The following is a 24,770-nucleotide window of genomic DNA, read 5'->3' on the forward strand; positions in this document are numbered from 1 at the left end:
TTACATATGAGCTCTGCCTTTGACAGTAAAGGCTAACAGAACGAACAGACGCCATTCCACTGAGCTTTCACACACCTACCATTATGGCTGCATGTAAAGGAAATGTATTCACCAAAGCCTGGAGACTGTTGTATAATTCACTCAGAGAGGGCTGTGGGTCGCAGTGAAAAGCCTTTGCTCAGCATCTGCAGCAGCATATTATTACCGGCTTAAACAGTGACTCACTTCCCTTTTAACACATCTGGGTCCACCAATTCGGTGCCTTTTGAGATGTGTAACTTGCTCAAAAAAAACGTTTGATTTCACCTAATTGTAACAGTCTGTCATAAAGAGCACATTTGTGACTAAATACATTTTGGACATGTAGGACAATTCTAATAAGACCAACTACAATCGACACGCAACCAAGGCTCTCCAGCATATAATCTCTGATTACATCCACATTGATGCCTGGCGAGCACATAATCCTAAAGCTAAAGAGTACACTTTCTACTCAAACAGGCATATGTCATTCTCACAAATCGATTTCCTAATATTATCTACAACTATTTTCTTTAATCAAAATATAAATTTGACATGAGTTTGTCTGACCACCACGCTTACTACAAAATCCTACATTCTCTGGTCAATTTGAAATGGAAATAAATGAATTCATAATGATCAATAAAAATATAAATCAAAAGTAACAGTCAGTATCTGGTGTGGCCACCAGCTGCATTAAGTACTGCAGTGCATCTCCTCCTCATGGACTCCACCAGATTTGCCAGTTCTTGCTGTGAGATGTTACCCCACTCTTCCACCAAGGCACCTGCAAGTTCCCGGACATTTCTGGCAGGAATGGCCCTAGCCCTCACCCTCCGATACAACACGTCCCAGACGAGCTCAATGGGATTGAGATGCGGGCTCTTCCCTGGCCATGGCAGAACACTGACATTCCTGTCTTGCAGGAAATCACGCACAGAACGAGCAGTATAGCTGGTGCCATTGTCATGCTGGAGGGTCATGTCAGGATGAGCCTGCAGGAATGGTACCACATGAGGGAGGATGATGTCTTCCCTGTAATGCACAGCGTTGAGATTGCTTGCAATGACAACAAGCTCAGTCTGATGATGCTGTGACACACCGCCCCAGACCATGACGGACCCTCCACCTCCAAATCGATCCCGCTCCAGAGTATAGGCCTTGGTGTAATGCTCATTCATTCGATGATAAACGCAAATCCGACCATCACCCCTGGTAAGACAAAACCGTGACTCGTCAGTGAAGAGCACTTTTTGCCAGTCCTGTCTGGTCCAGCGATGGTGGGTTTGTGCACATAGGCGACGTTGTTGCCGGTGATGTCTGGTGAGGACTTGCCTTACAACAGGCCTAAAAGCCCTCAGTCCAGCCTCTCTCAGCTTATTGCGGACAGTCTGAGCACTTATGGAGGGATTGTGCGTTCCTGGTGTAACTCGGCAGTTGTTGTTGTCATCCTGTGCCTGTACCGCAGGTGTGATGTTCGGATGAACCGATCCTGTGCAGATGTTGTTACACGTGGTCTGCCACTGCGAGGACGATCAGCTGTACGTCCTGTCTCCCTGTAGCGCTGTCTTAGGCGTCTCACAGTACGGACATTGCAATTTATTGCCCTGGCCACATATGCAGTCCTCATGCCTCCTTGCAGCATGCCTAAGGCACGTTCACGCAGATGAGCAGGGATCCTGGGCATCTTTCTTTTGGTGTTTTTCAGAGTCAGTAGAAAGGCCTCTTTAGTGTCCTAAGTTTTCATAACTGTGACCGTAATAGCCTACCGTCTGTAAGCTGTTAGTGTCTTAACGACCATTCCACAGGTGCATGTTCATTAATTGTTTATGGTTAATTGAACAAGCATGGGAAACAGTGTTTAAACCCTTTACAATTAAGATCTGTGAAGTTATTTGGAATTTTACGAATTATCTTTGAAAGACAGGGTCCTGAAAAAGGGACATTTCTTTTTTTTGCTGAGTTTATTACTCTTTCCAAAGTCAAGACAGAACTTAAGTTATTGATAAGACAGAGAGCAGAATTTGCCATCCATCAAGTTAGACTTAACCATTACTTCCATAGTAGTCGTCCCAGTTGTTTACTGGCCAACAAGATACGCAGTACTGATCAATTAGCTGACATAGCGACAATTGAATATGTAACAGGGGAATTACAATCAGAACCCAAATTAATCAAAGATTATCCCGCTTCTATGAAGAACTGTACACCTCTGATTGTACATCCACACCAAGCCAGACTAAGTCCTTTCCAAAATAAATAAGAAATCCTATTTTCTCAACAGAGGAAGCCACCTCACTGGGAGCACAAATCTCTCTAAATGAACTCAAAAGGGCATTGGATAGCATGAATAAAGGCAAATCACCTGGTCTATTTAACATCTTGGAGTCAATTAGGTCCACTATTGCGCAAAAGAATTAACACAGCCATTCACAAAGGTTAATTTGGGAGAGATGTGAATACAGCACTAATTTCCCTTTTATAAAAAATAAGGTAAAGTTGCCACACAGTGTTATCACTATCGCTCCCTATCTTGGATAAATACAGATATTAAACTGTTTTCAAAAATGTTGTCGTCCCGTCTCGAGACTGGTCCACACGGACCAAAGCGGGTTTGTTAAAAAACGTTTATTCTCTGATAACCTCCGTCCATTATTACATATCTTAAATATGGTGTCTCCTATTGCCCTGGAAAAGGGTGGTTTTCACTGATATATATCTTAAACAATGGAAAATACTCTTTGGTCCTATTATCGTTCACCCAATTCCTATTTGGCACAAAATTGAAACACAATGTAACTAGGAATCAAAATGGCATGCCCAATATTTCACAATAATGCCTTGCGATCTGGAGGGCAGACTTTTGCATCGCCCCAAAGGTGGAATCTGTACCTTTGCCGATATCATGGACAGTAATGGTTTGAGAACATTCCAGGATTTGAAAGATACATAGGCATTACCAGGCAACTCTTTTTTTTCTATATTTACAACTTAGGTCAGCTATGGAGTCCATTGGGGAACCCAACTACAGAACCATCCAATGATGGAATTTATAAATCAATTATCTGGGCTCCCGAAAGGACTGATCTCTATAATATATAAACAACTTTCGGAAAGCTCATATTCTGTGCTAGCTATAAAAAAAGTATGATCCACAGACCTAATTGAATCTGAACAACCATTTAACTGGAACAGAACGAGGAATCCAAACCATCAACTTATACATTTTAAGTTTGTTCACAGACTGTATTTAACACCAAGGAAACACTTTACGATGAAATTTGCCCCAACTCCCAACTGTGTCCCCTAAATCAGGTAGGCACATTCCTTCACATGATGTGGGAGTGCCCTGCAGTTAAATGCTTCTGGGGCAAAGTTACAAATGCGTTGCATCTTATGTTACTTAACGATGATCACTCCTTGAACCTCTCAATCAATCAGAGATGACTACTGCTAGCAGGCAGCACTGCCGCAAAAAAGATGGCAATCACCTCACTCTCTCGCAATTTGCCAGTGGATACAGTTACTATTAGAAGTTCTAATATTAATATTATCGACAGCGGGAATGAATGGTGCTAGTCAAGGAACAATTGAGGCTTGGACAAATATACTTGACTCTGTAAAGAATAACCTCAGCTAAATCCCAACACATACTTACAAACGGGGGTGGGAAGGGGTGGAAAACATGGTTTCCAGGAGAGGGGGGTGGTTGGATGGAGACATGTTGGCTGGGTGGGGTTGGGGGAATGGGATGGGAGGTTGGGGGTGGAGGCCCACTTTTTTGTTTTCTTTTCCTGTTTATACAGAATTTTTTATTACTTTAAACTCTATGTATCTCTTGCTTTATTTTTTATTTTTGAGTGGCAGCCCACGGGTACATGTTATATATGGGGCGACAGGTAGCTTAGTGGTTAAGAGCGTTGTGCCAGTAACCGAAAGGTCGCTGGTTCTAATCCCCGAGCCGACTAGGTGAAAAACCTGTCGCTGTGCCCTTGAGCAAGGCACTTAACCCTAATTGCTCCTGTAAATCGCTCTGGATAAGAGCATCTGCTAAATGACTAAAATGTAAAATGTACAGTGAAATAAGTATGCCCCCAATGCGTCTGCTAAATTGAATATATTAATTGAAATGGGTATTGTACCAAATATCTGTTTAATAACCACTTACAGGTATTGAGGCTGTACTATTTTGGATTGTTAAGAAGAGGACATATGAAACTGCCTAACTGTTGAAGGATAGTCTTCCTCTCACTGCATCTATCCAAGTAATGTATATTTGCGTCATCAGTGAGGCAGTTACTAAGCTACAACAAGATGAAATACCGAAAAACAGAAATACAGAAAATAAGAAACAAAAAGCGGAATATCGTTGCTTATCACTGAATTGATTTCCCAGGTATTGTAAAATAAAAGAAAGCACATTTCTAAACAACCTCAGGGCCACCTCAGTGATGAATGCAATAGTTGTGTTATCTTGTGAAAAGCAAACCTTATTATTTTTCAAAAAGCACAAGGCAAATCAAAACCTTAACCCCTGGGGAAAAGGACCATGTCTAATTCAAGGTAAGGTAGCTTGTCAGAATGTAAAGATGACAGGGAAAGTAAAAAGCAGCATCTCAAATCCTGGAGGATTCACGCTGTGCTTAAAGGAGCACTTTGGGTCTCTTTCATATCAGAGAGAGATTTTACGCAACAACCAGACAACACAATGCTATCAGCTGCAGAGCTGCAGAGCCCTAGAGTAGAGATTGATTGACGGACGCGTGACAAGCAGGCAAATCCTCTGATTACTCAGTCTGTTAATCAACATTAAACACAGTATGCGGACGTCCCATCCCGTGCTGCTGTGGGTCAGTGAGAGGCGGTGAGAGAGATGGAGGCATAATGGCTTACCTGTGAACATGGCTTTGAAGTAGTCGCTGGAGGAGGCCATCATGGCGCGATGCACTGGGAAGGCTTCGTCTCCGTCCCCCGCCACCAGCGTGACATCACACAGTAATCCCTCTATCCTCAGCTGGTCAAATCCCTGGGAGGGAGGGGGAGAGAGAGAAAGAGGAGAGACCAGCCTGTTAGAGAGCTGCTCTGTGTCCTGTGTGGAGAGACCATCTGTCCTGAACCAGACCATGGCCTCATTGGTATAAGGCCTGCCCAGACTGGTACACTGAGACTGGATTAGTCTAACTCAAACACTACATGAAAAGACAAACAGAAAAACACAGCCCCCCAAGTGTTCCCGTTTCTTGACAACCTGCCTGCAAATAATTTCAGCCAGTGCTGTGTCCCTAAAACTTTTTCAACACACTTCAACAGCAGGTATAAAAACTATTCACCAGTTAAAAGGCTATTACACTGTTGAAGGGGACCTTAGAAGCACTCTGCCTAACAACACGTCAACACAACACACCTCCATCATACTGACAGGTTGTGGAGTACACACAGTGTGGACAGGTCACACATTGATGAGTCCAGTAGCTTTCTGCCAGCTCCTGCCTGGCGGCCCCTCTCTCTGTGACGACCTTCACGTGTGGACTGAGACTGGCATGGGCCAAGCAGAAAAGGCAGGGCAAGGAGCCGGACTCACTGGCCCACTGGTACTGATGCGTCATCAAACAGCTGGAGCCCAACACGCTGAGCCACTGTCTGTCTGCACTGCAGGAGTCACTACCATCGCTCCGTCGTCCCCTTCAAATTACAGCTAGCTAGCCTATATAAATTATATAAAGGATTTAATCTCCATTTCAATTGTCATCACGTTTTCTTTTTATCTCCTCATATGCAGAAGACATCTCGTTCTATGAGTGCGATGAAAAAAGTAGGCCATTTCAACTAGAGGGAACAGTCATTTCCATTATTTTAATGCAACTTCATAAAAGATATCAGTTTGACAACTCTTTGTAGAGAACATAACAGTTTTCAATGATCTTAGAACATAATTCCCTTCCTCCGCAGTGAATCACTGATCATTCTCCTTATCAATTGCAGCGAATAGGTTTGAAAGACAAGTCTTATCTCTTACGACAGCTCGCACGCACGACCCTGATCTGATTTATTCCATTGTTTATGTGCTTTGCCCTCCACGCGCATTGCATCCTGACTTTAGATGTGCCAGTGATTAGTGGGAGACCACATTTTTATAACGTTGGTTGGTTTTTAAACGGGATAGTGAAGGCTAAACCCTGATGTGCTTATAAAAAGTTTGACATTAATTGTACGAATTCCATAATAGTTTATAGATCAAAGGAAGAAATGTGTGCAGTGTTTGAAGGTTACAAGCGTGAAGGAGAAACAAAGTGTGATTAAGAGCTGCACAAAATAGCCTAGACGAGATTGTTTGAGATAGATGAGTATGATTGGTGCTGCACATCGTTGAAGATCTGCACAGGAACAACTTTTTGTTACCGGCAATGTGTTTTAGAATAGAATTTTGAACAGAAAACCTGATTGAAACAAACTAAGGGCCATTTGTGTGGTTTTTTGTTGTGTTCAGATATTTTTTGAGTTGGGTAAAGGCCCTTAGTCATTCCTTTGTCTGGCAAAGTTTCAGATGCCATACAGACATAGTCAGGTCCATAATTATTATCAGATGAGCAAAAAACGACTGCATAAAATAAATACAAATACTGAGCTATATTGTATGCAAAAGAAATTGGGAAATTATATTATTTTATATTAATACAATTGGTCAGGTAATGAGATTTTGTTTAACAAGTAATCTATTTTTTTTTTTTTTTAAGATAAGGGTCAAAAGTATTGGCACCGCATATCTTCATTACTCTAGCACCCTCCCATTGCGAGGATAACGACACAGCCTTTTTATAAAATGTTTTATGAGATTGGAGAACATGTTGGGAGGGATCTTAGACCATTCCTCCATACAGAATCTTTCCAGATCCGTGATATCCTTTGTCTGCTCTTATGGACTGCCCTCTTCAATTCAAACCACAGGTTTTCAATGGGGTTCAAGTCCGGAGACTGAGATGGCCATTGCAATCGTTTTATTTTTGTCAATTAACCATTTCTTTGTGGATTTGTATGTGCACTGGAAGATCCACTTGCGGCCAAGTGTCAGCCTCCTGGTAAACTTTGCAGCTGCATTGTGATTTCATGTGGAATTGTATGTATTTGTCTTAGCATTTTAATGGAAAACAGATTTTTTTAAATGGCAGTGTAAACAATAAGACATTTTCCCATAAAATCTCATTTTAACCAAAAACCTGGTTGCCTCTGCCAGGAGGCCGCAAGTGGATCTTCCAGCAAGACAATAACCCCAAGCACACATCAAAAACCACAAAGAAAGGGTTAATTGATCCAGAAAAATTTACATTTTGCAATGGCCATCTCAGTCTCCGGACTTGAACCCCATTGAAAACTTGTGGTTTGAATTGAAGAGGGCAGTCCATAAGAGCAGATTCATGATATCAAGGATCTAGAAAGATTCTGTATGGAGGAATGGTCTAAGATCCCTCCCAAAGTGTTCTCCAATCTCATAAAACATTTTAGAAAAGGTGCTAATAATTTTGACCCCTCTCTTTTTGAAATCTTGTTTAATTACTTGTTAAACAAAATCTATTTCACTGAGCAATTGTAATAGTATAAAATAATAATATATATAATTTACAACAACAACATTAGCATTCAATATAGCTCAGTATTTTAATTACTTTATACAGTCTTTTTTGCTCATCCTTATTAAGGGTGCCAATATTTATGGACCTGCCTGTATATCTATCATTTCAATCAATCACAGGACTTCTGAAGGAACATGAAAATCATCCTGGCATATTTCATTATGGCTTTTATGAGGTTGATCAATCTGTACATCCTCCTCAGCAGCACCATCTCTCTGTCTCTCTCCTATATCCCTCCACTACTACTCACCTGAAGGACTACTGAGCTGTGCGTGTTGCTCGTAAAGAAACGAGTGTTTCCGGTTTTTGAAGCCTGTAGGTGGGCAGAGATGCCCATGTCACCACACCCCAGCGACACTTTCATGTGAGGGTCGTCGTCCTCCACGAGGGATCTTTAGGGAAGGCAGAGGGAGGGAAAAAGAGAAAGAGAAGAGGGAGAGGGACATTTAGCTCACAATCATGCAGTACAAGCACGGATTTACATTAAAATAAACTCATTGATTCACTAGCCTACATGATGAGAGAATCTTGAGAATTTCTGATGCTACATGCACAGCGGCTGAGGAAAGGGGTTTTAGGAAAATGTAAATAAATACAAAGCACAACAAGGGGAGAGTTTAGCTAAGACATTTGCACAGCACAACAAGGGGAGAGTTTAGCTAAGACATTTGCACAGCACAACAAGGGGAGAGTTTAGCTAAGACATTTGCACAGCACAACAAGGGGAGAGCTTAGCTAAGATATTTGCACAGCACAACAAGGGGAGAGCTTAGCTAAGATATTTGCACAGCACAACAAGGGGAGAGCTAAGACATTTGCACAGCACAACAAGGGGAGAGTTTAGCTAAGACATTTGCACAGCACAACAAGGGGAGAGCTTAGCTAAGATATTTGCACAGCACAACAAGGGGAGAGCTTAGCTAAGATATTTGCACAGCACAACAAGGGGAGAGCTTAGCTAAGATATTTGCACAGCACAACAAGGGGAGAGCTAAGACATTTGCACAGCACAACAAGGGGAGAGCTTAGCTAAGACATTTGCGTTATCCTAATCAGGCACATAGAACATGATTTCCCAGCATCTTATAATGTCTACATGAACACCAAACAATACACAAGTACGCTCACACACACGTACACCTGAATTGTGCTTATATACAGGGAAGTAAGGACAGGCAGTCAAACAAGGCAAAGGTAGCTACTAGCTAAGAGTAAACATCCCCCGCCTCTCCCCTCCCTGCGTGTCACCTGCTACTCTTCCAAAATGTCACTCTGTGTCTCAAGACACTATTCCCATCACCTGACAATTACAATGCTCACACTTCAAATAACAGTAAATATGCAACCTCAACCTTCTGTGCCTCAGAAACTGCAATCACTGATTCTGATTGCAGATATGGAACGCCGTTTGAGTCTTTGCGTGTCAAAAAAGATACTATTTGACGCGTTAAATAAGCTTTTAATTTGACACGTCAAATAATACAATTCTATTATAGAATGTTGTGTGTGCTGAATTTCGACGTGCAAGCCAAGCGCCACCACTACAATCAGTAGCACTATCAAAGCTGTACAAACAAAAGTCTGCAAACAAAGCACACCGGCCACCAACGATGTGTTTACAATACCGCGTTGGTAATAAGGCAATATTTGTTCGACCGAATGGGAAAACGTCTGTGTGAGCATTTGAAATAAGATCAGGATCAAACGAGCAGGAAAAAAAAAAAAGAGGCAAATATCTTTGATACTGATGTTATTAGCAACTTCTGGGGTAGCTAGCTAGCTCTAGTTTGGCAACGTTACCTAGCTAGCACCAATGCGACCAGTAGAAACTGCAGTCATTTTCAATAGTTTTAGCAATGATTTAGGAAGTGAGTAAGTATTAGCTAGGTAGCCAGGTACTTAACCATGTTGCCCAAAGCTAACGTTATAAGCAGCCAGCTAGCTTAATCTGGCTAGTAAAGCTTGACCGGACCGGGTTGTGTTGTGAAGCTAGCCACAATAAGGATTAGCCACAATAGTGGACTTTGCGGTTCGCCTTCAAAGTAAGAGTCCCTCTTTCAAAGTGATGCAGAAGGTTACAATTGGTGGAATCATGCCATATTTAGACCAAATAATGTTAAACAAGGTTGGAATGTGGAGCAATGAAATGGGTTATCAGTCTACTCGGTGACACCCACAGAACACAACTGTGAAGAGTTTACACAAATATTAGCGTCGTAGCTCTTATCGTGGGACTGTGACTGTGAAATCACCTCCCTAGTCAGCCTATTGTCAGCCTATTGTGCATGTCAAATTTTTTTTTATTGACATTCATATTGCACTGTACAGCTTTACCTAAGGATTGCGTATCAATTAAATGGGGTATCAGTCTACTCAGTACCCAATAGCTTTTTTCCCAACACCCCCCTCGGAGTTATCAGACTCCAAAACATCCACGTTGTATTGTTTTTCCTCAGGAATAGTGACTGGTGCAATAAATGTGGCTCAATTCAGTGGTTTCAGAGTCCCACAATAAGAGCTGCGACGCAAATGTTATTTTGGTGTCACTGAGTAGACTGATACCCCATGTCATTGATCGACAATCCATAGGTACGGCTGTACATGGGGCGGCAGGTACTTAGTGGTTAAGAGCATTGTGCCAGTAACCGAAAGGTCGCTGGTTCTAATCCCCGAACCGACTAGGTGAAAAATCTGTCAATGTGCCCTTGAGCAAGGCACTTAACCCTAATTGCTCCTGTAAGTCGCTCTGGATAAGAGTGTCTGCTAAATGACTAAAATGTACAGTGAAATAAGTATGCCCCCAATGCAATTCTAAAGTCTTAATACATCCAGTGTGACTTCAACAGATTTTTGTCAAATTAACAAATTATTGTATTTTGCTGAATTTATATAAGAACATTCCAACCTCGTTTAGCACGATCTATTCTATTATGGCATGATTCCACTATTTGTATTCATTTGCATCACTTTCATTTAGATACTTTTATTTTGAAGGCAAATTCCACTATTGTGGCTAATCCTTACTGTGGCTAGCTTCACATAGGTGGGTCCGACCACCATTAATCAAATAAGAACCTTCTAATAAATTAGGGGTATTTTAGATGATGACACCTAACTAGAAAGTTAGCTAGCTAACTATAGCTACTGAAACAGATGTCGTTTTGCTATGTTTTTGGGGAAGAACATTGTTTGCATCCATCATCTAGCCAGCTTTTATATGACCAGCACTGTCCAGAGCTTGGGGAAGTGTGTCTGCACTCGTGCGGCAGCGGCAGGTGCGCGAGACAAAACTTTACCAGCGTCATAGAATACGTATCCGTGAATCGTTGTGACATATGAAATACGAGTGATAGTGTAATCAATGTGTAATAACTACGTAAAAAATTAATGAATGTGTTAAATTATTATGTGACGTGCAGTTATCTTCAAGTCTTGATTGGTCAACAAGCTTATTTGACGTGTCAAATAGTGTTATTTGACGCGTCAAATAGTGTTATTTGACTTGTATCTTGTTTGACACGCAAAGACCCAAACGCCGTTCCATATTCCATAGGCAGAAGACCTTGCCATGCTCTCATTGGGATTGTGACAGAATGACACGACTTGCTTTGGTTGGTGCCCCTCTCAGGCCAATCATAGCGGTGTTCTCACCTCCTCATCTGCCACATTCGGCTCTCCACGCCGAACCTGATGAAGTAATACTGGTGCTCAATAATTTTTTTAATTGTACCTTTATTTAACTAGGCAAGTCAGTTAAGAATAAATTCTTATTTACCATGACGGCCTACACCGGCCAAACCCGACGCTGGGCCAATTGTGCGCCGCCCTATGGGACTCCCAATCACGGCCGGTTGTGATACAGCCTGGAATCAAACCAGGTGGTCTGTAGTGACGCCTCAAGCACTGAGATGCAGTGCCTTAGACCTATGGCAGGGGTTCCCAAACTTTTTTACTTTGTGACATACCAACTGAGGTGTCTTGAGTCGTGACACACAATAAGGTTTGAGTGGTGAAAAAACATACACAGACCAAAGAATAAGTAAAAAATATCATCTTGGCAGCAGAGAGAACATTTTGCAGTTTTAAAGCAAATTTGTGGGGGGCCTCATTGTTTGGCTTTTGTTTTGTTTTTTTTGTTCTCAAAGAGCTATAGCTAGGCTATTATAAAAATATAAATAGGTCCAGTTTCTTTTCTACATACTTTCTATTTGGTTTAGTCTTAAGTTTACACTGAAAGCATTTTTTCCCTCCCAAAAATGTGTGTGTACCAGTCAAAAGTACCAGTCAAAAGTTTGGACACACCCACTAATTCCAGGGTTTTTCTTTATTTTGACTACAATCTACAATGTAGAATAGTAGTGAAAACATCAAAACTATGAAATAACACATATGGAATCATGTAGTAACCAAAAAAGTGTTAAACAAATCAAAGTATATTTTAGATTTGAGATTCTTCAAAGAAGCCACCCTTTGCCTTGATGACAGCTTTGCACACTTGTCATTCTCTCAACCAACTTCATGAGGAATGAGTAGGTTTGTCCAAACTTTTGACTGGACCTGTATATATATATACACACACACACACACACACACACACACACACACACACACACACACACACACACACACACACAGTGCATTCGGAAAGTATTCAGACCCCTTGACTTTTTCAACATTTTGTTATGTTACAGCCTTATTCTAAAATAGATTAAATAAACAATTGTCCTCATCAATCTACACACAATACCCCATAATGGCAAAGAGAAAACGGGTTTAGACATTTTTGCAAATGTATTAAAAATCAAAAACAGAAATACCTCATTTACATAAGTATTCAGACCCTTTGTTATGAGACTCGAAATTGAGCTCAGGTGCACCCTGTTTCCATTGATCATCCTTGAGATGTTTCTACAACTTGATTGGAGTCCACCTGTGGTAAATTCATTTGATTGGACATGATTTGGAAAGGCACACACCGGTCTATATAAGGTCCCACAGTTGACAGTGCATGTCAGAGCAAAAACCAAGCCATGCGGTCGAAGGAATTGTCCGTAGAGCTCCGAGACAGGATTGTGTCGAGGCACAGATCTGGGGAAGGGTACCAAAAAATGTCTGCAGCATTGAAGGTCCCCAAGAACACAGTGGCCTCCATCATTCTTAAATGGAAGAAGTTTGGAACCACCAAGACTCTTCCTAGAGCTGGCCACCTGGCCAAACTGAGCAATCGGGAAAGAACGGCCTTGTTCAGGGAGGTGACCAATAACCCGATGGTCACTCTGACAGAGCTCCAGAGTTCCTCTGTGGAGATGGGAGAACCTTCCAGAAGGACAATCATCTCTGCAGCACTCCACCAATCAGGCCTTTATGGTAGAGTGGCCTGACAGAAGCCACTCCTCAGTAAAAGGCACATGAGGGCCCGCTTCAAGTTTGCCAAAAGGCACCTAAAAGACTCTCAGACCATAAGAACAATATTCTCTGATCTGATGAAACCAAGATTGAACTCTTTGGCCTGAATGCCAAGCGTCACGTCTGGAGGAAACCTGGCACCATCCCTACGGTGAAGCATGGTGGTGGGAGCATCATACTGTGGGGATGTTTTTCAGCAGCAGGGACTGGGAGACTAGTCAGGATCGAGGGAAAGATGAACGGAGCAAAGTACAGAGAGATCCTTGATGAAAACCTGCTCCAGAGCGCTCAGGACCTCAGACTGGGGCGAAGGTTCACCTTCCAACAGGACAACGACCCTAAGCACACAGCCAAGGCAACGCAGGAGTCTCTGAATGTCCTTGAGTGGCCCAGCCAGAGCCCGGACTTGAACCCGATCGAACATCTCTGGAGACACCTGAAAATAACTGTGCAACGACGCTCCCCATCCAACCTGACAGAGCTTGAGAGGATCTGCAGAGAAGATATGGGAGAAACTACCCAAATACAGGTGTGCCAATCTTGTAGCATCATACCCAAGAAGACTCGAGGCTGTAATAGCTGCCAAAGGTGCTTCAACAAAGTACTGAGTAAAGGGTCTAAATACTTACAGTCAGGTCCATAAGTATTTGGACAGTGACACAATTTGCTTCATTTTGGCTCTGTACACCACCACAATGGATTTGAAAGGAAACAATCAAGATGTGCTTTAAGTGTAGACTTTTATCTTTAATTTAAGGGTTTTGTCAAAATTATTGTATGAACCGTGTAGGAATTACAACCATTTTTATACATAGTCCCCCAATTTTAGGGGCTCAAAAGTAATTGGACAAACATAATCATAAATTAAATTGTGAGTTTTAATACTTGGTTGCAAATCCTTTGCATTCATTGACTGCCTTAAGTCTGGAACCCATAGAAATCACCAGATGCTGGGTTTCTTTCCTGGTGATGCTCTGCCAGGCCTTTACTGCAGCTGTCTTCAGTTCCTGCTTGTTCTTGGGGCATTTTGCCTTCAGCAAGTGAAATGCATGCTCAATTGGATTCAGGTCAGGTGATTGACTTGGTCATTGCAGAACATTCCACTTCTTTGCCTTAAAAAAGTATTAGGTTGCTTTCGCAGTATGCTTTGGGTCATTGTCCATCTGCACTGTGAAGCGCCATCCAATGAGTTTTGAAGCATTTGGCTGAATCTGATCAGATAATATAGCCGTAAACACTTCAGAATTCATCCTGCTGCTTTTGTCAGCAGTCACATCATCAATAAATACATTGGCAGCCATACATGCCCACGCCATAACACTACCTCCACCATGCTTCACAGATGAGGTGGTATGCTTCGGATCATGAGCAGTTCCTTCCCTTCTCCATACTCTTCTCTTCCCATCATTCTGGCACAAGTTGATCTTTGTCTCATCTGTCCATAGGATGTTGTTCCAGAACTGTACAGGCTTTTTAAAATGTTTTTTGGCAAACTCTAATCTGGTCTTCCTGTTTTGTAGGCTTACCAATGGTTTACATCTTGTGGTAAACCCTCTGTATTTACTCTGGTGAAGTCTTCTCTTGATTGTTGACTTTGACACAGATACGCCTACCTCCTGGAGGGTGTTTTTGATCTGGCCAACTGTTGTGAAGGGGTTTTTTTTCACCAGGGAAATAATTATTCAATCATCCACCACAGTTGTTTCCCGTGGTCTTCCGGGCCTTTTGGTGTTCCTGAGCTCACCAGTGCGTTCTTTATTTTTAAGAATGTACCAAATAGTTGATTTGGCCACACCTAATGCTTTTGCTATCTCTCTGATGGGTTTGTTTTGATTTTTCAGCCTAATCATGGCTTGCTTCACTGGCAGTGACAGCTCTTTGGACTTATTATGGGTTAACAGCAACAGATTCCAAATGCAAATGCCACACTTGGAATTAACTCTAGACCTTTTAACTGCTTACTTGTAAATGAACTAATGAGGGAATAACACACACCTGGCCATGGAACAGCTGAGCAGCCAATTGTCCAATTACCTTTGGTCCATTAAAAAGGGGGGGACCACATATAAAAAGTGCTGTAATTCTTACACTGTCCAATAACTTGGTCAATGTCCAAATAGTTATGGACCTGACTGTATGTAAATGTAATATTTCAGTTTTTTCATTTTTAATACATTTGCTAACAATTCTAAAAACCTGTTTTTGCTTTGTCATTATGGGGTATTGTGTGTAGATTGATGAGGGAAAAAAAACAATTTATTCCATTTCAGAATAAGGCTGTAAAGTAAGACAATTTGCAAAAAGTCAAGGGGTCTGAATACTTTCCGAATGCACTGTATATATACACTGCTCAAAAAAATAAAGGGAACACTTAAACAACACATCCTAGATCTGAATGAATGAAATAATCTTATTAAATACTTTTTTCTTTACATAGTTGAATGTGCTGACAACACAATCACACAAAAATTATCAATGGAAATCAAATGTATCAACCCATGGAGGTCTGGATTTGGAGTCACCCTCAAAATTAAAGTGGAAAACCACACTACAGGCTGATCCAACTTTGATGTAATGTCCTTAAAACAAGTCAAAATGATGCTCAGTAGTGTGTGTCGCCTCCACGTGCCTGTATGACCTCCCTACAACGCCTGGGCATGCTCCTGATGAGGTGGCGGATGGTCTCCTTAGGGATCTCCTCCCAGACCTGGACTAAAGCATCCGCCATCTCCTGGACAGTCTGTGGTGCAACGTGGCGTTGGTGGATGGAGCGAGACATGATGTCCCAGATGTGCTCAATTGGATTCAGGTCTGGGGAATGGGCGAGCCAGTCCATAGCATCAATGCCTTCCTCTTGCAGGAACTGCTGACACACTCCAGCCACATGAGGTCTAGAATTGTCTTGCATTAGGAGGAACCCAGGGCCAACCGCACCAGCATATGGTCTCACAAGGGGTCTGAGGATCTCATCTCGGTACCTAATGGCAGTCAGGCTACCTCTGGCGAGCACATGGAGGGCTGTGTGGCCCCCCAAAGAAATGCCACCCCACACCATGACTGACCCACCACCAAACCGGTCATGCTGGAGGATGTTGCAGGCAGCAGAACGTTCTCCACGGCGTCTCCAGACTCTGTCACGTCTGTCACGTGCTCAGTGTGAACCTGCTTTCATCTGTGAAGAGCACAGGGAGCCAGTGGCGAATTTGCCAATCTTGGTGTTCTCTGGCAAATGCCAAACGTCCTGCACGGTGTTGGGCTGTAAGCACAACCCCCACCTGTGGACGTCGGGCCCTCATACCACCCTCATGGAGTCTGTTTCTGACCGTTTGAGCAGACACATGCACATTTGTGGCCTGCTGGAGGTCATTTTGCAGGGCTCTGGCAGTGCTCCTCCTGCTCCTCCTTGCACAAAGGTGGAGGTAGCGGTCATGCTGCTGGGTTGTTGCCCTCCTACGGCCTCCTCCACGTCTCCTAATGTACTGGCCTGTCTCCTGGTAGCGCCTCCATGCTCTGGACACTATGCTGACAGACACAGCATACCTTCTTGCCACAGCTCGCATTGATGTGCCATCCTGGATGAGCTGCACTACCTGAGCCACTTGTGTGGGTTGTAGACTCCGTCTCATGCTACCACTAGAGTGAAAGCACCGCCAGCATTCAAAAGTGACCAAAACATCAACCAGGAAGCATAGGAACTGAGAAGTGGTCTGTGGTCACCACCTGAAGAACCACTTCTTTATTGGGGGTGTCTTGCTAATTGTCTATAAGTTCCACCTGTTGTCTATTCCATTTGCACAACAGCATGTTACATTTATTGTCAATCAGTGTTGCTTCCTAAGTGGACAGTTTGATTTCACAGAAGTGTGATTAACTTGGAGTTACATTGTGTTGTTTAAGTGTTCCCTTTATTTTTTTGAGCAGTGTATATAAAAATTATACAGAAATAATAATAATATATACAGTAAGGGAAAAAAGTATTTGATCCCTGCTGATTTTGTACATTTGCCCACTGACAAAGAAATGATCAGTCTATAATTTTAAATGGTAGGTTTACTTGAACAGTGAGAGACAGAATAACAACAAAAAAATCCAGAAAAACGCATGTCAAAAATTTTATAAATTGATTTGCATTTTAATTAGGGAAATAAGTATTTGACCCCCTCTCAATCAGAAAGATTTCTGGCTCCCAGGTGTCTTTTATACAGGTAACGAGCTGAGATTAGGAGCACACTCTTAAAGGGAGTGCTCCTAATCTCAGCTTGTTACCTGTATAAAAGACACCTGTCCACAGAAGCAATCAATCAATCAGATTCCAAACTCTCCACCATGGCCAAGACCAAAGAGCTCTCCAAGGACGTCAGGGTCAAGATTGTAGACCTACACAAGGCTGGAATGGGCTACAAGACCATCGCCAACCAGCTTGGTGAGAAGGTGACAACAGTTGGTGCGATTATTCACAAATGGAAGAACCACAAAATAACTGTCAATCTCCCTCGGCCTGGGGCTCCATGCAAGATCTCACCTCATGGAGTTGCAATGATCATGAGAACGGTGAGGAATCAGCCCAGAACTACATGGGAGGATCTTGTGAATGATCTCAAGGCAGCTGGGACCATAGTTACCAAGAAAACAATTGGTAACACACTACACCGTGAAGGACTGAAATCCTGCAGCGCCCGCAAGGTCCCCCTGCTCAAGAAAGCACATATACAGGCCCGTCTGAAGTTTGCCAATGAACATCTGAATGATTCAGAGGAGAACTGGGTGAAAGTGTTGTGGTCAGATGAGACCAAAATCGAGCTCTTTGGCATCAACTCAACTCGCTGTGTTTGGAGGAGGAGGAATGCTGCCTATGACCCCAAGAACACCATCCCCACCGTCAAACATGGAGGTGGAAACATTATGCTTTGGGGGTGTTTTTCTGCTAAGGGGACAGGACAACTTCACCGCATCAAAGGGACGATGGACAGGGCCATGTACCGTCAAATCTTGGGTGAGAACCTCCTTCCCTCAGCCAGGGCATTGAAAATGGGTCGTGGATGGGTATTCCAACATGACAATGACCCAAAACACACGGCCAAGGCAACAAAGGAGTGGCTCAAGAAGAAGCACATTAAGGTCCTGGAGTGGCCTAGCCAGTCTCCAGACCTTAGTCCCATAGAAAATCTGTGGAGGGAGCTGAAGGTTCGAGTTGCCAAACGTCAGCCTCGAAACCTTAATGACTTGGAGAAGATCTGCAAAGAGGAGTGGAACAAAATCCCTCCTGAGATGTGTGCAAACCTGGTGGCCAACAACAAGAAATGTCTGACCTCTGTGATTGCCAACAAGGGTTTTGCCACCAAGTACTAAGTCATGTTTTGCAGAGGGGTCAAATACTTATTTCCCTCATTAAAATGCAAATCAATTTATAAAATTTTTTACATGCGTTTTTCTGGATTATTTTGTTGTTATTCTGTCTCTCACTGTTCAAATAAACCTACCATTAAAATTATAGACTGATCATGTCTTTGTCAGTGGGCAAACATACATTATTTTTATGCACAAAAAATGCATCCCGCGACCCACCTGGACACCTGCCTTGACCTACAAGTGGGTCCCGTCCCACAGATTGGGAACTACTGCTCTATGCAACACCAACGCAACATCTCGTTAACTACAGCAACTTTAATTAGGCCTATAATTACTGGAGACCAGTGTTTTCCACTGGTTATTAAGGCACGGCCCCTAACTGACCATGAGGGTCATATTAACTTCAGGACTTCTGAGGAAGAGGAGCTCTCTCTGTAAAGCTGTTATCTCAGATAAGGAACAGGACCACAGACACAGGTTACTGCCAAAATAAAGGAAACACCAACATAAAGTGTCTTAATAGGGCGTTGGGCCAGCACAGCTTCAATGCACCTTGGCATAGATTCTACAAGTGTCTGGAACTCTGTTGGAGGAATGCGACACCATTCATCCACATGAAATTCCATCATTTGGTGTTTTGTTGATGGAAAACGCTGTCTCAGGCGCCTCTCCAGAATCTCCCATAAGTGATCAATTGGGTTGAGATCTGGTGACAGACAGCTATGCATATGGTTTACATCAATTTCATGCTCATCAAACCATTCATTGACCACTCGTGCCCTGTGAATGGGGGCATTGTTATCCTACGGGGGGGCATTGCCATGGTAGCCAAAATAAGGGCCTGCCCACCATTTCTTACACATGACCCTAAGCATGATGGGATGTTAATTGCTTAATTAACTCAGGAACAACACCTGTGTGGAAGCACCTGCTTTATACTTTGTATCCCCATTTACTCGTGTCCATTATTTTGGCTGTTACCTGTACATCATGGCCAAAATGTCTCCACACTCGTAATCACAATGGAGCATACAGCTGCCCTGAGAATTCCTGAAGCAGAACAGGTTTAATGCTGCTTTAATGTTGTAACTATTCAGTCAGATGCATTCAGGCTCACTGGGAAAGAAAGCGCAGACATGCACTTCTTTCAGAAATGGGGCAGTTGTTTGTGTGGGCTGAAGACATCTTTTCGGCCTCCTTCTCATCAAATCCTTTTTGCATTAAATAATGATTCAATGGTTTCTACTTCAAAAGAGAGGCACGGCTGAAATAATCAGACCGAGAGAGACTGGGAAGAATAATTATGAATCTCATTCTCATCACACGGCTTGTAAAAACCAGGTAATGCAAAAATAAATCAAACTTACAATGAAAAATGAAATTGACATTTAGGCCAACATAAAGGAAATACTATTTATAGATCTAGGCTACCACCACAAAACTAAGAAAAACCAGTCCATATTTAGCTACAACACATGCTATAAGTTATGTTAAACCATGGGTTCCAAATCTTCTTTGGCCCGCGACCCCATTTTGATATATATATATATATTTTTTAATACGACCCCAATGTAATCAACAGCCAATGTTTACTTTTTTAAATTTGGGATATGAAAGTCTAACAGTAGTTTTGACAGCAGTGGCGCGAGGTGGTTGGAGTTGTCAATAAAGCAGCATGACAGAAATATGATGCCAAGTTTTCGAACTACCGGTAGTTTCTTTGAGAAGATATATAAAGCGATTTGTGCATTTGAACAACAGCATAAATACACCTATTTCTCTTTTGCATGTCAAAAGTCGAATGACCACTACTGCACAAGCTGCCACTGTTTTGAACAGATTAAATTATACTATTCAGAACGAGTGCACCAGGGAGAACGCAACAAGCAGCATGCAGATGCGATAAGTGAAACCCCCGCCCCCCAGCTCCTCTTGACAGCGGACAGAAATTCTTTATGTTTTAAAGTTAATTTAGTGCAATTCTACACATTTTATTTATTTTATTTCAGGGTTTCTCCCGTGACCATTTTCAAATCAGGCGATCCCACATGGGGACGCGACTCCTAGTTTGGGAAATGCTGTGTTAAACACACAATATGATGATCATCCAGGACTGCTGAGTCTCCAAGGAATGGAACTAGATGAGACAGTCAGGGGGTCAGTTGATACTATCAGGTATGTTTCTACAGGGAGGTGGAGCTGGATGGCCTAGTGGGCTCTAGATAGCAGTTGTTCAGGGTCAACACCACCACAACTAGATGCGGAGGAGTATTCATGTCTACAGGAGCGGGAACAATCACACTGACACACATCATACTGGTACATTTACCCTGTCAGGTGGTAAGTCGGAGAGGCAGCGAGGAGAGAGTGGGTTGTCCAAACCACAAAGGAGTGTTGGTGGCTGCCGGAACGAAACAAAGAGAACAACATCTAGAGCACCCCAGTCATAAAAAAACCTCAGATACACTAACCAACAGCACAAAACAAACAAACAGAGAAGTCATCTGAAGTTTCATCCATGAACAGCAGATTTACAGTGAAAACACCAAACACACACACAGACGCGCTATGCTACAAACACATCCGTATGTGACACAGAAATGCACAGACTAGGCTACACACAACAGTATATTTCACACAAATAAACACACCAAAGTCAGTTAGGCCTATATCAAATCTTCTGCTGCGTATGTGGGTAGTGGATGGCAGTTTTCTTTTTTATTAATAAGATGCTTGAACATGGCAAGAATCATACGCTTGAATGGAGACCGTGAACCATTTCTTAGAAATACATCAGGGAATAATTAATTACATTGGATGGGGGGTAGGCGTGCGATGCGTCTTAATTGCTTTTGTAAATTGGATGATGACTATAATGAAAACTTGCATCTTAAAGGCCCAATGCAGATGTTTTTATTTCAATATCTAATCATTTCTGGGTAACAATTAAGTACCTTACTATGATTGTTTTCAATTAAAATGATCAAAAAGAAACAAAAATAGCTTCTTACAAGAGCAATTTCTCAAGCAAGAATTCTGCTTGGACTGTCTGGGAGTGGGGAGAGGGAAACTGAAAACTAGCTGTTATTGGCAGAGAGGTTTGGAACTCTCTTTCTTATTGATCTATTAACTAATTTACCGCCTGGTGATGTCACCAGGCAGGTCAAAACTCCGTCCCACCAAAAAAGGTCTTTTCAAAAAGCTCTTACATTAAAAGGGCATTATCATCATTTTCACAATTTCACAGTATTATTCTAACCTCATAGTGTGCTTAGAAAGATGGAAACCCGCACACTAGTGAAAAATAGGAAATATCCAAAACCTCAGTGTGGAAATACTGTATATATAAAACACAGGACAATCTCATTTTTGGCTGCACTGGGCCTTTAAGAGCAGCACACCTTTAATCAAATGGGAGATGTGAACAGTGTCTATTTCCTCTCATTAACACATCCGTTTGAGGGATTCATTTATACAAGTGGGGAGGTATTGGATTAAAACGAAATCTACATGAACAATGGCAGGGAAACAGAATGTTGTCAAACTATCTAATTACTTAATGGAAATCTCAATCTACAATGAGGAAATAAAAATATTTGACAGACGCTCATTCATCAAACTGAGACAATCATTAGAATTAAGCGCCTCTTCACACTTACTACACTTTTCGTAAAAATACTGTCAGCTACACATATTACTCAAATGTAAACATGAGTACTTGCTACATCTCGACACTCGCCCAACAGTTGCCACCCTTGAAGCAGGGCTGTGTAAACAGAATTGTCTCGTTGAGCCAACACTCCTACAGTATAAATGGTAATAGCAGAGCAATGTTTTTGAACCAGCTTAAATGTTTAGACATTTTCCTAATATTTGAGCCTTGTTTTATTGAGTTTTTACCTGAAATTGTACAGCCTGTTATATTCTGAAATTGTCGCTGCCAGCTGCACTGAGCCACGTACAACTATGGAAGCCCATCCCCACCAAAAACATGTCAAATGTAGATCATACAAATAGGATATGTTTTTTCATTTGTAACATTGTGTGGTGATTTCAGAGGTGGCACCACAGGTCCCAGAGTGGTGTGTGGGTAATTGTTTTCCTGGGGCACCAGAGTTTTCCTGGTCTGGTAGTAGGCTAACCTAACCATCTCCGGACCCTAGTTGTAGCGTATGACATAGTAATAAATCACTGTAAAAAAAGTTTTATATGGGCTATGATAGGACTAGATTTTTTATCTAATCAGTTCATATGGTAAAAAAAAAAAACTCCTGGAAAAACTCCTGGCCCTACAGAGGATGAAAACATGAAAACCCTTTACACAAAGAGACAATTTTGATTGGACAATGAAACAAACAGGGCTGAGCTTGCTGCATTGCAGGGTTGCATCGTGTACAGTGGGGGAAAAAAAGTATTTAGTCAGCCACCAATTGTGCAAGTTCTCCCACTTAAAAAGATGAGAGGCGCCTGTAATTGTCATCATATGTACACGTCAACTATGACAGACAAATTGAGATTTTTTTTCTCCAGAAAATCACATTGTAGGATTTTTAATGAATTTATTTGCAAATTATGGTGGAAAATAAGTATTTGGTCAATAACAAAAGTTTCTCAATACTTTGTTATATACCCTTTGTTGGCAATGACACAGGTCAAACGTTTTCTGTAAGTCTTCACAAGGTTTTCACACACTGTTGCTGGTATTTTGGCCCATTCCTCCATGCAGATCTCCTCTAGAGCAGTGATGTTTTGGGCTGGGCAACACGGACTTTCAACTCCCTCCAAAGATTTTCTATGGGTTTGAGATCTGGAGACTGGCTAGGCCACTCCAGGACCTTGAAATGCTTCTTACGAAGCCACTCCTTCGTTGCCCGGGCGGTGTGTTTGGGATCATTGTCATGCTGAAAGACCCAGCCACGTTTCATCTTCAATGCCCTTGCTGATGGAAGGAGGTTTTCACTCAAAATCTCACGATACATGGCCCCATTCATTCTTTCCTTTACACAGATCAGTCGTCCTGGTCCCTTTGCAGAAAAACAGCCCCAAAGCATGATGTTTCCACCCCCATGCTTCACAGTAGGTATGGTGTTCTTTGGATGCAACTCAGCATTCCTTGTCCTCCAAACACGACGAGTTGAGTTTTTACCAAAAAGTTCTATTTTGGTTTCATCTGACCATATGACATTCTCCCAATCCTCTTCTGGATCTTCCAAATGCACTCTAGCAAACTTCAGACGGGCCTGGACATGTACTGGCTTAAGCAGCGGGACACGTCTGGCACTGCAGGATTTGAGTCCCTGGCGGCGTAGTGTGTTACTGATGGTAGGCTTTGTTACTTTGGTCCCAGCTCTCTGCAGGTCATTCACTAGGTCCTCCCGTGTGGTTCTGGGATTTTTGCTCACCGTTCTTGTGATCATTTTGACCCCACTGGGTGAGATCTTGCATGGAGCCCCAGATCGAGGGAGATTATCAGTGGTCTTGTATGTCTTCCATTTCCTAATAATTGCTCCCACAGTTGATTTCTTCAAACCAAGCTGCTTACCTATTGCAGATTCAGTCTTCCCAGCCTGGTGCAGGTCTACAATTTTGTTGCTGGTGTCCTTTGACAGCTCTTTGGTCTTGGCCATAGTGGAGTTTGGAGTGTGAAGTTTGAATATACCACGAAGTTTGAATATAAATCAAAATAATTGCCTATTTTAGGCTATAAATACATAGCTTAGGCTATTCAAAAATGATGTTACGTTTCCCCTTGCCGGGCCCAGAACGCATAGGCTTCTCTAGGCTACCTGCAGATGAGGTTGTTATCAGTAGGCAGACTGAAGCACAGACTAATTGTGCACGTTGACAAATCATAAGGCATTTTATCTTTTTTATGGCGGGTATGAGCTTCCATATCAATCAGCTCGTTGCAGTGAATGCACTTATACCCACGTTTTCGGTCACAATTTTTTAAGTGAATTCACTGCAACGAGCTGTTTTATTTGGAAGCCCATATTAGTCTGTTCTTCAGTCTGGTCAACTGTTGCCTAGTGCTGAGCGATTAACCAAACTGTAGGATTTTCTTTCTTTTTTTTCCTTTACTAATTGACCAACTTCAGTTCAATTATTTGAATTCCATTTTGGGTTTTTTAGTGGTGGGGGGGAGTGAGCTCAATGCGCACATCACACAGTTTCTCGAGAGATAAATCAGATCCAGCTTTAACTGTGCGATGTACTAGGGAGTTGTACTTTCCAACTGGCCAATATTCTACGTAGTTTAGTGCATAAAACGTGGTAATTAACTACAATGACCATAATCCATTGCGCATCTACTTGACCGGTCTGTGTTTCGGAAGAGAGAAGAATGCACGATCGTGAGGTGATATA

The 24,770-nt window shown here is 42.3% G+C and overlaps 1 protein-coding gene across 8 annotated transcripts in view; it reads right to left on the reverse strand.

Annotated features, from left to right (window-relative positions):
* The window catches only part of LOC121579517 (kelch-like protein 13), a 98,800-nt gene that overhangs the window by 33,357 nt on the left and 40,673 nt on the right, over positions 1-24,770 (reverse strand). For 3 of the 8 annotated variants that reach the window (XM_045224439.1, XM_041894161.2, XM_045224440.1), the window contains 3 exons: positions 20,734-20,805; positions 7,900-8,041; positions 4,915-5,047 (listed from right to left, as the gene is read on the reverse strand). In XM_045224439.1, the coding sequence (XP_045080374.1) occupies positions 4,915-5,047; positions 7,900-8,041; positions 20,734-20,805 (347 nt within the window). Of the gene's footprint in view, positions 1-4,914; positions 5,048-7,899; positions 8,042-9,449; positions 9,595-11,300; positions 11,333-20,733; positions 20,806-24,770 lie in introns of those variants that run through there. The other 5 variants (XM_045224441.1, XM_045224443.1, XM_045224442.1 and 2 more) reach the window with 3 other exon arrangements.

Source organism: Coregonus clupeaformis, chromosome 13 (genome assembly GCF_020615455.1).
Source record: "Coregonus clupeaformis isolate EN_2021a chromosome 13, ASM2061545v1, whole genome shotgun sequence".
In the NCBI taxonomy this organism is placed as follows: Eukaryota; Metazoa; Chordata; class Actinopteri; order Salmoniformes; family Salmonidae; genus Coregonus; species Coregonus clupeaformis.